Genomic DNA, 16,586 nt, shown 5'->3' with positions numbered 1-16,586 from the left:
ATTAAGTAGGCGGTCAATCTTTATTAGACAGAAACAGGAATCCTTTAGACCTGGAGAAGAAATCGGTCAACATTTATCAAATAAAATCCTTAAGCATTTACCTGTTCCCTCTGCACATTGAGCTCCTGTTGGCTTCTGGTAACCTGATCTTTTTGCCTCTCCATGTCTTTCTTTACCCCCAACAGCAGCTGGTCATAGTGGCTCTTGGGCTGAACCTCTTTTTCTGGACATGCTGAGTCAGCAGGAGCTGAGGTAAGAAGTGTTAGTCAAGAAAATAAGAAGCTAATCTTAGATATTCATTGCAATCAAAATGTAAACTTCTCAGTACTAAGCATCGTCTGTGTTTGCTAATTTTACTGTCAAAGCCAAAACAGTCCTCCGTGCTGCTGTAGTTGCTAAACATTTTAATTATAGGACTATAACCAATCTCATCTTTATCCCAAAACCTGCCACCTTCTCACTGTTTTTGCTAAAAAAAACACTACCATAAGTGCCTTAATTTGAATTACTTTAACATTTCATGTACTTCTTTGGTGAATAAGCGGAGGAGTGAGAAGTATCTTATTCAATTCCTCCTTTATTTCTCACCATCTGAAGGGGCTTCTTGTTTGGTTTGGTGCTGCTTTGCCTGGGCCAGCTGCTGCTCCAGCTCCTGCGTGCGGGCCAGGACGGACTGGACGAAGGCCTCTCTCTGCTGGTCGTACGTCAGCCACTGCTGGTTCTTCTCAAGAGCCTGGTGGTGAGATGACACAACTCAGACACTGACATACTGTATTTTGTATATTTGAATACTAGCTCTGTTCAACTCAAGGACACTTCTGAATTTTTTTTGTAAAGGACAGAGACAGGTGTTTGGTTTTGTGACAAGGGTTTTACCATCAAAACTACTCATACAAATCTTATTTCTATCCAAAAGCATAATACCCAGTGTGTCCTTCGTTGACAACACCCATTGATATTGACATAAAAATGTGTACTAGACATTGAATGACAACCAACAGGTAATAATTTCTCTCCCATTGCACTCGACTGAGTAATGGGAAGAAATACTTCAAAAATATACGGCAGATGGGCAAGATATTTCCGTTGCAAGGCTATGGCACAAAAGCATTTTTCAACAGTGAGAAAGTAAGTGGTACAATTGCAAACACACAACATAAATAATTTACTGGACTCACGTCTCTCAGTTGGTCTTGTACCAATACCAAGTCTGCAGGAGGTACCTGTCCATTCTGTAGAGAGAAAAACACATTTTAAAAAATAAACCAGAGTCTGATATAAACAGTATTGGCTTCAACACTTCTATCTGAACTTGCTGTCAAAAACATATTCTATTATTGATACTGTTTTGATTTAGACTGGCTTGAATTATCAATTCCTACTAATCAGAACTCTACATGTTATGTATTGAAAACCGTGCACCGCTCTCTACCACTGTGCCATTTCTTTTTAAAATGTATCTAGACATGTTGCTGTCGGGGGTGTGCCTTTAAAAGTCATTTAAATTTGGGAGTGCTGGGAAGTAACAGGTAATTTGATGTTTTTACCATCCAACTGTGACAAAACTTAAAAGGTATTTGGGATGAGATTGTTGTCTTTATAAGTAAAATCTTAAAAGCACAACAATTAATACACCAGCCCTTCGTATACTTTGTTAAATAGCAGAGTCCAATACACTGACTGAACAACCGCGACTATGGCTAAGGTTGCCCAAAATAACAGGATGCAGACTGACTTAAAGACACTGGAAATAAATCAATGCCATTGCCTTTAATGAATGGGTGGAACAACAGTTCAAGATGGCATCATATGAAAAGGGAGAATGTTTTGGGGACCATTCCTGGCCGTTAGTTGGTGTTAAATACATTTTTTAAGTCACATGACCCAGGGCACCCTAGAGCTAATTCCTCAACATCCATCTCTAAAAGACTGTCTGCCATCTCATAATTCACTCACCCTGACCCTGATCCCTCTCATTGCCTAAGCTCAGGAGAACCCTTCACAACAGTAGGCCTCTAAACGATCATCTCTGTGAGCTCTCACACTTCCAGACAAGCATCATGAGCTTGTCAACTTTTTCCAGATGGATTTAAACATACGTACCATAAACTAAACCTGCTAATAGCTTTTGTGAATCCAAGAACGAGGGAGAGGTTGGGTCAGGGTCTGCTGCTCGGATTATTTCTTGTAATGCGAAAGGAGCTAAGCCAAGGGCTTGGAAAGTTCCTGGTTGGATTGTTACTGAAAAGACACGGAGATAAGGACATCCACTCGCAGTGCGACCTTAGAGACACTGACATCAAAAAGGGACTACATGTCCCCAAGTATTCCTATTTATTTGAATACAAAATCTGCATTTTACGAACTTATCAACCTTGACTTTAAAAGCAGTGACTTGAAAACCAAAGCAGGAGTTATGCAACATTTAGATTCAAAGACAGTGTTTGCAGCATTTGGCTGACCTTTATAAGGAACGAAATCAAGGGAACTTTAAAAAAAAACGGAATCTGTATCTATCTAGTAAAATATATTTTCTTTCTAAACCCACTCCTATTTCCTTGGCTCATGCCACAATTGAAACAATAATGCATCTACAGAGACTACATTTTTGCCTTTTATTGAATGTGAGCACGCCCCACTGGTCAGCTCACGGCCGCCTCTCTCTATAGCCTTATACGGCGGTTCCAGCGGATAACGACGTCCAAACCGACGCTGTTGACGCGATAGCATGGCGCCCACCATCTTGTTTCCCCTTTGGTTAACCCTGTTTGCTATGTCAAACGTTTGCCGTTGTTTGAAATGTTGGCAGTGAGCAGCCGGCTCAGCCGTTGCCATGTTGAGAGGCGATAGAAATTCTAATAATCTTTGTGTTTTTTTCAATAATAAAACACAAATTATTATATCATGTAAATAATCCAAAATCTCTTAAATAATTTTATATATATACACAGTTATGGTTACGGACTCTCTCTCCACCTCCCTTTATCTTTATTTGGAGTTTATTTCATTTGCCAAAACAATAAACAAAAACGAACATTAAACAAAGTTAAAGCTGAATTTGACTGACTAACAAACCCAGAGGTTTGTGATCTCTGAGGTCTTTAGCCATCCAAATCAGTGCTGCATGGATGTATTATAGTTATAGAATCCTATAGGAAAAAGTTATTTTATCTTTCACAGGTGATATGTTATTATAGAGCTACTGATAGCTATGATGAAAAAAAAAAAGGGTACCATGGTACATACTTTGTGCTTCCACATTCATGTGTAATTATTAATCATGTATTACTTGCACCTTTGGCTCTAATCAGAACAAATTCCCCGGAGAGAAGTTAATCAGAGGTTACACAGTGCCGCCTAGTGGACAAATAAATAGCTGCATCTGTATTTCCAAACAAGTCTCCTTCTATGCAGTGGTCACTGAAACCTGATGCAATGAACATTATATTCATCTTAGGTGCACTAGCATGACTATTGAAAAACCTGACCAGAGGCAAATAAATACACACAAATGTTGATCATGTTACAGGTTTCTTTAAAGCATCATTCTGTTAGACTAATTGTAGTTTGTTGTCAACTAAAATGAAATTTGATCTGTCAATTTTTTTTTTTTTATTATTCAACAAAAATAGGTCTATTGCATCAGCACTCTGGATAGGTAAAATCTCAGATAGAGGATTTTAGATTGGGCGGCAGAGGACAGAGTTCTAAAAAAAAAAAAAAGTTATTTTCTCTATTTCATCCCATTTGTGTCACCAACAACCTAAAATACAATTATCTATAATATCCTAGGGCTTGTCATCAATAAACAAAGATACTGTATAAGCCCTTAAACTATCAATGTCATGATACCATTAACACTTTTCATGGCCTGCGACAGCAAACGTAGTTTTTCCCAGACACAACCTAAAAGCCAACTAGATTATTAGAAGGGTCCACATTCCCAATAAGATAATTGGTTATGTGGAAAAGGAGACAAACTTTAATGGCAGGGCCAACTTTTTCTAACTAATGAGAACATCTCGACAGGTATGGGGGCTTTAATTGGTCAACCTACCACAGCCGGTGTTTCCAGGGACTGACACCGGGCAGACACAGTGGCCAGCTGGTTTTTCAGGTTTCCCGTCTCCTGTGACAAATTCTGGATCAACGCGTCTCTCTGCTCGGCCTCCTTCCTCCGCTGCTCCAGCTGGGCCTGCAGTGATGCCACCACCTGAAATACACATCAATATAAAATCAACACCTTGACAAGCCTCCCAAAAAAAAAAAAAAAAAAAAAAAAAAAAAAAAAAAAAAAAAAAAAAAAGTTTTGCTGGGGGTATTTGCTCTCCTCCAACCAATTATCTGCTTCACACAAATGGCGTTACATGGCTGGCAGTCTGCTCACATCGCCCACTGAGCAATTCTGGTTTTAGCACTTTTGATGAAGAAAGTTAATGAGGTAGAGGCAAGTGTGATTAAATCACGATGTCTGGGAAATCAATAGCTGATATTCATATTAACCAACATGCCATTTCCAAGTATTAGCCTGATGGCATTGTGACTCGTCCAAATTAAAAGACCAAAAGATTTCTTCAACAATAGAAAAAGGATTTCAGAAGGAGAAGCGAATAGACAGCATCAATTTTTCTAGCAGTGTCATAAACACAGACCCACAACAGTGAGAGATAGTTGGTCTATAAATATAAATTGAACAGCATACACACCATGTGTTGGTATGCATTTATTTTTTTCTGGCTGTCTAAATGTCCTTTAGCTGAGCTGCTGTCAAAATAAGATATAAGCTTCTTCTCTTCCCCCAACTGTTTTATGGCAGCTCAGTGGGATTTCAGTACGTTTCCCCCCCCCTTTCTGACAGTTGTCTTCTGCCAGTTATACACATGCCACCGATACAACGTCAAAAGTGCAAGGTCTCTTCTAAAGTTGAGGAACGCTCTCAAAAGACACAGCTTTAGGCATCTCTCCTAAACCCGGACAGCATGTCCAAATCAAACGGTGTGTCCAAGCAGACAGAGGATATCTAGATGGATTTATCTATACTGGTTTACTGTAAATGTGATTTTTAACCGTACATCTCTGCAGAGATGTGTCATATGTACATACCTCTCCTCCTCTGGCTGACAGCTGCTGTCTCGTTGTTTCTAGTTCCTGCTCTTTAACGAGCAACTGCTGATTGTTTCTCTCTCGCAGCGTCTCGAGGGAAAGGATCCTCTGAAATGAACATACCGTAAAAATATGAGGAAAAAAAAATAGAAAACAGGCAAACAACAGACAGACATGCAGAGGATTCTGACGTTAAGCCTGGAATACCTCATTAGTTTAACTTTTACCTCCAGCAGCTTCGTTTTGTCAGAGTCAGGTGGTTTGATGTGTCTTTTGGCCAGCTCATCAATCTTTCTCCTGAGGTGAGCGTTCTCCTTCCTGACTTTCTCCAGCTCCGCCTCGGCCTTGGAGGCAGAGCTGCTGGATTTGAAACCCAACCTGGTGACGATGGTCTCTTTGGCACCTTTAGATGTCATGGCTGCTTTGTTGGGTGTTGAGGAAGCAACCTGGACTTCCGAAAAGTAAAACAAGATATTCCATTTGACATTTTTATGTCAACTTTAACAGATGCATTGAGTTATATTGACAGAATTAAATTAAACAATTTAAAAAAAATCAAACACTGAACCCTTATGAAACATCCCATATCACCTATGAAATGCTGGCATACAGACTAGCTATTTCTTCTTCAAATATTAACATTAATTTTAAATTATGCTTTACTGATGAATAGTGTCAATGAATGAAAAAAAAAAATCAGTCTTTGCAGTACATTAATTTACACCTTTACATGCATTTGTGTGTGAAGGAGAGGTACAGCAGGTCCTTCCTCCCTGCTGCTGTCAGGTTGCACTTATTGTATTCGTAGTAATTTGCCTCTGCACTATACTTTTGCTCTGGTTTATGCTTTAAGATGCTTGTTTAAGAAAGGAGATGCACTTATGACTTCTGGTGACTAGTAGTTCTCTTGAATACCTATGTTGAATACACTTCCTGTAAGTCGCTTTGGATAAAAGCGTCTGCTAAATGACTGTAATGTAAATGTAATGTAATGTCTGTTCCTTGTGTGTCTGAAGTATCCCCTTTAGGCAGTGACTAGCTTACTTCCCCTACATTTTTGCTTCATCCTTCCACATCTTAAAACATGCTTTATGGCTTTCTATCATGTCCTAAATGACTGTAATGTAAATGTAATGTAATGCTCCCAGCAGACCACATGACAATAACAACATGACAATAAAAACCTGTGCAATGCATTACACATTACACTGTGCAATAATAGTTAAAAAAGTTAAAATATTTTTTTCTGTCTGTAAATATAATATTTCAGTTATTGTTGTTTTTCTACTGTTTTTTTTTTTTTTTATTGCTTATTTATAATACTTGTTTTTAATTTTTTTATCTTGTCTTTCTTTACTATATCTCTTGTGTGCACTTTACTCTATGCTGCCTGCAAATTAATAAAGGATTATCTTATCTTATCATTTACTCTCACATTTAACCCTCATATTCGACGTCATTCAAAATAAACATCTATTAAGTCAGTTCTTGTTGTAACAAATCAACGATTTCTTTTTTATTGCTTATTTATAATACTTGTTTTTTATTTTTTTTTTCATTTTATTTTTTTAATCTTGTCTTTCTTCTACTATGTCTCTTGTTTGCACTTTACTCTATGCTGCTGTAAGCCTGCACATTTATAATAAAGGATTATCTTATCTTATCATTTACTCTCACATTTAACCCTCATATTCATTCAAAATAAACATCTCTTAAGTCAGTTCTTGAACGTTACATACATACATTGAACGTTACATAGGCTTATGTAACGTTCAATGTATGCATGTATATATGAATGCACCGCACTGGTCTTAAGTTAAAACTATAATAAACTAACGCTACATCGTTCTAATTGCACGCTGTCAATGTAACGAAAAGAAAGACTATTGACAGATAAAAACAAATCATTTTACACTCACAAACACAGCGAACAGTCGGTACTTCCTGAAACCAGCGTGTTTGTAACAACAAGGCCGTTTTCTTTCGCTTCCTGAAGTTTGAATTGCAGCGCGCTGACGTCATATCCGTGCACATCACGGATATGACGTCAGCGGGGGGTGCGCATGTTTGTGTAATCCGGAGTGTCCCGAAACGTAACACGTTGGGCGGTGCGGTGTTGAAAATATAGCAATTCTTTCAGATATCTGCCGATGTAATTTGAAATACTGGTGTTCAATGCTATTTACTGTACTTGCTTTAGGTTTTTTGAAATTAAAATGAGTTAGGAAGTCGGCTTTTTCTGGTTTTAAACGACTGTTTAATCGGTAACCCCCCTATGGTTACACCCATACCGGACTGCCCCTTGCACTAGATGAAGCGAACACATCATAAGAGCTGGTTTTACTGCTCAAACTTGTTTGACATGTGTCATGCAACCTTGTAAAGTGACACATCATATAGGAAGTCCATCTTTATAGAAATTGTGCTTCCAGGAAATAGCTTCAATGAAAGTGTACATTACATTACATTACATTACAGTCATTTAGCAGACGCTTTTATCCAAAGCGACTTACAATAAGTGTATTCAACATAGGTATTCAAGAGAACTACTAGTCACCAGAAGTCATAAGTGCATCTCCTTTCTTAAACAAGCATCTAAAAGCATAAACCAGAGCAAAAGTACAGAAACAAACTAATACGACTACAATAAGATAAGATTACATTACATTACATTACAGTCATTTAGCAGACGCTTTTATCCAAAGCTTCAATAGATTGTATATTTTCTGTGACATTTATTGTACAAATATTAATTCTTATACTGTGGGAGCTTAATTCTCCATTTCACAGGTATCATAAATGCCACCGGTCCGTTACATTACGTTACAGTCATTTAGCAGACGCTTTTATCCAAAGCGACTTACAATAAGTGTATTCAACATAGGTATTCAAGAGAACTACTAGTCACCAGAAGTCATAAGTGCATCTCCTTTCTTAAACAAGCATCTAAGAGAAGAAACCAGAGCAAAAAACAAACTCAACAACCTATGTCCTGCATGGTATTTGTTAAGTATAACACTGCCAGTTACACCTATTATCAAGAGACATCATTAGATATTGTAGATGGGGTTGTACTTCATGGTGTTTTGTAAATAACACTACAGTGTTAAATGCAAGTCCCGCATACAACACTTCTCTTTTTTATGCTGAAAATATAGTTTTACCTTTTGGGGCTGTAAAGGATCTTTGCAAATCTGATGAATCTAAAAAAGTTCTGGTGTTTAAAACATCCTGTCATCCTCTCTATCGTTAAAGAGAAAACAATATCTTTCAATATTGTGGATTTGATTTGATCAGACAAAATTGAATTCAATACACATAAGTGATTTTTATTTCGATATTATTTATACTTATTCAGGCTTTATTATAAGCGCCAATCCATTGCACTAAAGTAACCCATTGTTGAATTGCTTTTAAGTTCTTTGAGCCTTAAAACCTCCAGAAGAGGAACAGATTCTTCTTCTCGATATGTAAAACTGGCGAAGCGGGAGACTTTATTTGCTATTGCTATATCAATCGAGTGTTCCTGTCAGCGGCCTTGGAGTAAATAGTGGTTGACAATTGTGAACTGTGTGTACTGTACAGTAATATCTAACGTATTATTGTATTGAGAACTGTGAATCATATAAAAAGTTAGGCATGGTACAAATTGCTCAAGTACATTTTGAATTCTTCCATTTTCAATGTTGTATACACAATACAAAAAATAAATTGGCACAATTGCAATACATTGGAGACTATGTAAGTTGTCCACAAAAGTGTCTGGTTAATAAAGCTTGTTTAATTGAACGGCAGAATCTACAGGCTACAGAGTATATTGTTAAGCTGCTTTGTACTTATTTCTTATTGCAAAACTATTATTTCATTGTCGTGTTTTTGGTTGGATGTGTTTACTGGTCCGTCCAGCATGTAACTCCCAGCTGAGGTACAACAACATTGATCCGTATGAAGCCCTGTCGTGGCTGAGCCAGTAATGGTCTGCTTTGTCAAAGGGAAACCCAGGATTCATTTGTACCATCGTTCTTCTACCATCAAAGCTATAGGCATCTATAACTCTGCTCCCTGGAGAGAAGAAGACAGATGGAGACATATTTTTTGTTATGGAGCACCAAAGCTCCAAAGCCAGCTCTCACATGCCAAAGCTCCCTAAAGCTTATTAAAGACTGGACCGAGACAACAGCATGACAAGTAACATGTCACCACTTGAAATTAGTTATGAAACCTCTAAATAACAAAATTTTTCACCATTTGGTGATTCACAGAGCTGCCAGACTCTCATTCTGGCACCAGGGTGTCTCACCAGAGCCACGAAGAGCTTGGCTCATAGATCCATCTCCTGGTGAGCCGTGTCCGCATCATCAGCAGAGCACAAGCAGCTCGACCGCTCTGCTGCGGACCTCATGCTGCTTCTGCATTACACACTGGCCATGCTTCTATCGCCTGGAGCTGGATCACTGAGTGACTTGTGAGAGGCACACTTCACGTCAGCACTGCACTGTACCGGCGCAACACACAGTCTATCAGTGCAAGATATTTTGTGCTCCATAGAGAGCCATTATGATTAATCCAAATCACCTTGATTAGATCAGATCAAAGGCAGCTTTAATGAAATTGGACTGCTGAGGGTGAACAGTGGGGTTCCTGTGCTATATTTTCCTCCTCAAATCAAAACACAGAGAGGTCTGGTAGATTCTAAATATGACCTTTACACAGAAGCTATTTTGACATGTCACAGCAGGGTTAACACGGGTGTATTTGATGAAAGTACTTATGGGTGAGCCAGCAAGTACAACACCAGAGCCCTGGCCAACCTAAATTGAACAGGGCGAGGATTAATGTTATTTATTACACCTGTAAAGGTTGATGCCCCCTGTGACCTTGAAAAAGGATTACCAGAAAATAAGCATGTTTTGGCCATTAACATGAAAATGTTCAATAGAAAAACCAAATGCAAAGCAGAGACTTCAGCATTAACAGCATGTGCAATCTTGCTACCATACTACAGCCATCAAAGCAGCAAAACGTTCGAAAACAAAGTGAGATTCATGATCCATTCATATTTCATTAGGATTCATTAAAATTTCTGGATGTTTACAAACACTTTGAAGGGGCACATCAGCTACTGCTCAGCACACATACACACAGACTACACAGCATGTATGGGTGTGTCTGAGCGAAAAACGAAATCATGTTTTTTTTTACGCTTAAACAAATAAAAGAATGAGATGGCAGGCTCCGGACCGGTGTTCTGGAAATAAAGACTTCACTGACTCTATTGACTGAGACATCAACACAACTGTGAAAGACTATGACAAAAGTTTATTTTGCCAATGGAAGATACCTACAGATCAGTCCGCCTTCCCAGACTGAAAATGAAAGCGCTTGTTAAATTTTGCAGCTGCACAATCCCATTACGTTACTGACTTTGTCCTGTCTGCACGACTGAGCATCCTTAACATCTCTCAATTTGTTTATTTATTATTTAAAGTATTTGTTTGTTTCCCAACTTTGTTTCTTAGGCTTCTTTCTAACTGTAGTGAGATTCAACATGAACACACAGTTTTCATTGTTTGACATTCACTGGTTTGTTATTTGCAACATTAAAACTGAATAAACCTGAATGTAAAATTGAATAATGTGAAAGTATACAGCGTAAAAGTGACAATTAGCTAAGCTGCAGCCTGAACTACAACTGCAATACATAACCTTAATATGTCAGATCTGACATTAGTTTAATTTTAGCTGAACACTGAGAGGCATAAAGCCAAGCATAAACTACCAAACCAAAAACAAATCATTATATAATCATATAATATCTGCTTTTTGTTTCACACAATTCTCCTTCTGCCATTTCAAATTGGTTGGACTTTGGATTAGAATGTGTTAAATTCATTTATTACATTTTTTACATTCTCATATAAAGGTGCTTGTATCATTCTTGTAGGGTCACTTATAAGGACTGAATAAAAAAAGATGATTGTGGTTTTAGCTCAAGGACACAGGGATTTCAAAGATGTTCGAGATTCTTAATTAGTTTGGCAAAAGATGATGTTTTCGATACATGAAAGGGAAAATATTATCAAAAAACAAAATATCAGAACACTAGCAGTCAACAAAGGGTTTAATTAATTAAGCAAACCAGGTCATCTCTATTTACGTACATGTTCTGCTCTTACTAAACACAAGGTCTGCTGTAAATGCAATACATAACATTAAAACAAGTCCAATGTATATTAGCTCAACAAAAGCATATAAAAGTGGCATGTTTATATGTTTAGAAGTCAATTTGGAGGGAAAAGGGCTGTCAGACTTTAAGGGAAAGGTTTATATAATTTCCTGTCACAGAGTTTGAGTGGACATACAGTATGTGTATGGAGTTGGGTGTGGCAGGGACTTATATAATAACTAATTGTTTTTCATTCTTATCACTCTCTCTCCCTTTGTTTCTTTCGCCCTCTTCATCTCTTATCTCGGTCCAGCTTTCTCTCTCTCATCTCTCTTTCTCCCATCACTTCACGCTGTCCCCTTTTCTTACCCTCCTTTTTCTGTTCCCTCCATCACTCTCACTCCCATGATGCCTGAATTACTTTTCAATGGCACATCACAAAAAATGCTCACTGGAAAACATCTACCCAAAAAAGCAACTCGGATCGAAACAGTTTTCATATTGTATAAATATTCCACAGCCCTTTTTCGGAACTATTAATTATCTCCCTCATTTTTACTCTTTTTTTTAATGCTTTTATGACATTTGTTCATCCTTCTACAAGAAACGCCGTCATCCCACCCCCCCCCCCCCCATTTTGTGTGAACTCATTGGTGTTATTTCAAACACTCTGGGTCTAGTGATCAAATTATTGCTCTTCACCCTCCGCAAAACCAGCCACAGCCATGCATGTTATGACCCACTGTACACACCAACGAGCTGGAGTAGAAGAGAGCTGAGCAAGGGAAAGCTGGACAGATTGAGATGTGACTCAAGACCGTGAGTTTGCAATCAATTTAAGCCCTAATAAATATTCCCCGGGCCTCTACATTTCAAGGAGAAAGAAAACTTATTTTCAAAACCCTGAAAGCTTCATTAAATGTTCCTTCCAAAGACATTATAAGAGTGCAATAGATATTTTTGTGTGTGGCCATGAAATACACAACCATTATCCCACCAGTGTTATGATAATGTTCAACAAAAATACTCATTACAAAATGTAATTAATGAACAACCAAATCCTGCCAAGCCCAACTTTGACAGATTCCATGGTTGATTTCCCCATGCTGTTCCATGGTGGGGAAATGTAACAGAGATAAGGCTAATGAACTGCTCTGCTTTCTGCTATGGGAAAACCACACACAGACTGCTTGAGAGGTTATTCAATTTTCAACAGTGGGGGAATAAACTAAAATAATATTACTTATATATATATTATCATCAATATAATGTAATATAATGAAATAATTAATACTACTGTGTGTGCTCTGCTGTAGTTGAGGCAGGTCTGAATCACGAGGAACTAAGTCTCAAATATTAAAATGGTGTATCCATGATGGAAAAAAAATGAAAACATACAGAATTATACATTTACACTCGTTACATTCAAATCTATACAATTGCCATTTAATATTTTGGATTTAAGTGTTTTGATATGTTTTCTGTATAAGTTAGGTGACATAAAGATGCTTTCCTAACTTTAAACTAACTCCTACATTTTTTTAATTATAGTTTTGCCTATAAGGAAAACGGCTAGTAAAACATAGTCACTGATCAAAAAAACTTTTGCCTTGCTTTTCTTTAAAGACCATACCAGAGTTAGCATGTTTTAACTTTACAGAATCAATTCTTAACCTTTTTGCCAAACATTTTTCAAAGCATACCATACTGTTTTATATTATTGAATGTGTCTTTCTTATCAACCAGGCAACTTTTCATAAATTCATTTCCACAAAGCATGAAAATCTACTTGAACAGCCTTGAAACATGCTTCAGTTATCAGTGAATGTATTGCCTTATCATCATGTGGTGATACATTTTGAATTACTGGCAAGCACTAAGGTGCTAGATAGCACTTAGTTCGATGGTCAACTGCCAATATAGTTACATTTATGAAATATGTGGATACATGGACATCAATGTTGATTTAAATTGCTTTCAGTAGCTTTCATCTGAACTCTATTTATGTAAGTGCGCTGCGACATAGCGAGCCAAACTCTCTTCTTACAAACACTGAAGATAAGGAGCTGGACTTGGAGCTGAATTTTCCTTTAAGCAGGAACACAATTAACAGATAAACTATATGTTCCTGTTTGAAGTTCAGCACAGTAAGTAAATAAAAAAACAGAATCCACAACTATAATTAGCCCAACAGTAGCCTAAAGTAAAATCATTTTGAATGTTGTATTAGCATCTAATTAGCCTCGGGGAGCTTGTATAGGCTAGTGGCAATACTATATTAGTCATGGATCTGACAAAAGGGTGACTGAAATAGATAGCTAAAAATAAGGGATTAATGGATTTTAAAAATGAAGAAGCTAGAAGAAGCTAAATATAGTTAGTTGAAAGAAATGCATAAATGTTAAAAAACACACAAAAATAATAAAATGAATTGTTAAATGGTGAACACGCTAAAAAATAGTTAAGATAGAAGAAAGAAATGGCTAAATTGTTGAAATGTTAAGCAGAGGCAAATCCAAGTGGTAATTGACAGTTCAACTGCATAAAAAAATGATACACTATAATTAACAGTGTTGAATAACTACTCTTGGGTTGTAAGGGTATATCAGACAAAAGAGATTGTGAACCACCACTTGTATTATGTCCAAGAGTAAAGTAAGAATCTCACATTCATAAAATTCTAAACTCTAATGTTTATTCTGGATCAAGAATACCATTAAATGCACGAGGACCAGGTTACTCTTTGGTTTTTACTGCTCTTCAACAGTTCTCCAGAACACCTAATGAGCAGCAAAAGCATATCTGAGAATCGAGTGAATGGCATCTGTGATCAACAGTCCTGTCAGCAGTCAGATAAGAGGGGTTTGCATTGGCACAATTGGCTTCCCCTTACTACTGAGAAATATGCTCGTACTGCTGTAGCCTTGCAGAGACAATCATACTCTTCACTGACACAAATTGGACTTAAATACCTTGAAAAATGACAAAGGACCAAAGATCAAATGTTGAGGAAAAGCATTTTGCCACAGAGATTATACCCATAAGGTTTTCCATCATGTCCATATTTTATTCAATGCTTTCTTTTCTCGTTGTCTGATGTGAACCACCTTCCATCATATGAAAGGTGAACTAAACACCCCTATGGCTTCTTCATTTCCCTTTTCCTTCTTTTGACGACTTGCCTGAAAATCTTTCAGTTTTTCTCCTTTGCAAAGTTGTACTGGGTAATCCCATGTCGTATGAATTGCGATCAATCTTAGGAGCTCTCTCTGAGGCAAAGTTTTTTCCTCTCTTAAGAGGATAAAAGATTATTGTAAGATTCTTAGTCAGGAGAGAGCTAAAGCAGCCGACATCATAAGTGTAAAAATGAAACATCATCGACATCGGAATATAATGTCTGGTGAGTCTGTGCCTTCTTCCACAGTCGCTGAAGCCCTCTTTTCTGCCAAACCTCTGAACATTGCATCAAAATGTTCATGGTCATCTATTTGGCCATAATCCTATGGAACTCCTTGGTTTGTACTGAGAAAGGCACAAACACTATGCAACATTGCACCCAATTACCAACACCTGTCACATCAGTGCATTTGTTGCAATTTTTTATACTCTCTGAGGCAGAATTATGCTCAAAACACCCCATTAAATGGAAGTACAAAGCAGGATCACAATGAAAGTACAAAAGCAACCAAATAAATGTTTAGTCCATCATGCCAAGAAAGCTCAAAATAAATGTTAAATTATTCATAGGAATGTATTTTTCAGAAACATTTGACTACCTCATTCTACGTTTCCCAAAACATTCCTATGTATTTTCCACATCTTTTTCATTTTCAACACTCAATTTACATGCTTTGTTAGCTGATACCTTCCCTTCCTTAAAAGTGATACTGGTTTTGATGACGTAAAAAAAAAAATCCTTCAACATAAACTAAATGTTAACTTTACCAGCTGCTTGTTCTGTAGCTGAAGCATATACAACGGTAACATTAAATAAACTCACTGGATGTGTTCCTGTCTCTCTGCAGCCACTGCAATGTTTACCACATCTGATTAAACCTGAGGGGTAGGCAGTAAATTACCTGATGTCTTATTGACACACTAATATGGAAATAAGTCTGTAGTTATTTATAATTTCATCTCTCTATGGCCGGTTGAATTTGTGATGTCCTTGAATTGTAAATTAATTGAAGGCGGTGTGTGCACTGACTTACCATTACTAATTGAGCAGCTGCCAAGAATATGCAGATGCAGAGAGCCTCGACTACATCAACATGCTGGGGTTTTTTTATGGGAAAGGCTTTATGAACACATGAAAATACTGAATCAAACATGGTTTATAAAGTCTTTGTGAATGATTTCTACTCATGCTGTCCTATTGATGAAACAGTAAGGGAAGCTGCTTAATGTAGCTTTTGTAATACATTGCACATAACTAGTTTTTCAGGCCTGCAGCTAAAGACAGACAGCCTCACTGTTTATGCATGAAAGGAATAGCAAACACATGTTTTACTTGGTCTTTCTCTTTCTGTTCCTCCTCAACTCTCTACTCTGAGGTAGTCTTCTCAGTGCACAGGACATGTATAAAACATTATGGAAGTAAATATATGCCGAGACATGTTAAAACTTAAATTCCACTGCGCTAGGATTAAATGTTTATGGGTCTACTTTTTTTATCTTGCTGTCAACTTAATTTATGGACCTCACCCAATGAGAGAGTGAGGTCAAGCAAGAAATGTGAATTTAGAGAAGGTTAGCTTACCTTACATAAGAGGCAAAATTAGGCGTGGGCTAGTGTACAAGCAGGTAGGTGTGGAGTATGTCATGTTCAGGTGGTACTAGCTAAAACCTAAAATTACTTGTTAAAGTACTTCCATCTGGATGTTTAATTATTATGAGACAGAGTAGTGGATTTTAATTTAAACTCATCTATTACATTTGCTGGCTTTGAGACATATGGTCTCTGAGCTTTTGAGTTTTATTTCTCTTTTTTGCACAAATAAAGTCTTAAACAATTCTAATAATTTTCAACAGTTGCATAATCAGCACTGTTACGACCCTGCATCAGAACAACACAATATATTATCCATCCATCCATCCATCTTCCATAACCTGCTTATCCAGTTAAGGGTCGCGGGGGTGCTGGAGCCGATCCCAGCTGTCAATGGGTGAAGGCAGGGTACACCCTGGACATTCGCCAGCCTATCACAGGGCAGACATATAGAGACAGACAACCAAACGGGCAATTTAGAGTCTTCAATATAAGCTGCATGTCTTTGGACTGTTGACACAGGGAGAACTGCAAACTCCACACAGAAGG

At 37.5% G+C, this 16,586-nt stretch overlaps 1 protein-coding gene across 1 annotated transcript in view; it reads right to left on the bottom strand.

The window, feature by feature from the left end:
- LOC129091026 (cone cGMP-specific 3',5'-cyclic phosphodiesterase subunit alpha'-like) overlaps positions 1-7,104 on the bottom strand; it is a 29,004-nt gene extending 21,900 nt beyond the window's left edge. The window contains exons 1-7 of the mRNA XM_054598442.1: positions 7,023-7,104; positions 5,331-5,549; positions 5,104-5,211; positions 4,058-4,213; positions 1,179-1,232; positions 589-733; positions 102-232 (exon numbers count right to left, since the gene is read on the bottom strand). Coding sequence (XP_054454417.1) covers positions 102-232; positions 589-733; positions 1,179-1,232; positions 4,058-4,213; positions 5,104-5,211; positions 5,331-5,519 — 783 coding nt within the window. The 5' untranslated portion in view covers positions 5,520-5,549; positions 7,023-7,104. The remainder of the gene's footprint in view (positions 1-101; positions 233-588; positions 734-1,178; positions 1,233-4,057; positions 4,214-5,103; positions 5,212-5,330; positions 5,550-7,022) is intronic.
- Between the last annotated feature and the right edge of the window lie 9,482 nt (positions 7,105-16,586).

Source organism: Anoplopoma fimbria, chromosome 5, assembly GCF_027596085.1.
Source record: "Anoplopoma fimbria isolate UVic2021 breed Golden Eagle Sablefish chromosome 5, Afim_UVic_2022, whole genome shotgun sequence".
In the NCBI taxonomy this organism is placed as follows: Eukaryota; Metazoa; Chordata; class Actinopteri; order Perciformes; family Anoplopomatidae; genus Anoplopoma; species Anoplopoma fimbria.
The sequence above is the reverse complement of the archived record's forward strand: the minus strand, read 5'-3'. Positions and strand labels throughout refer to the sequence as shown.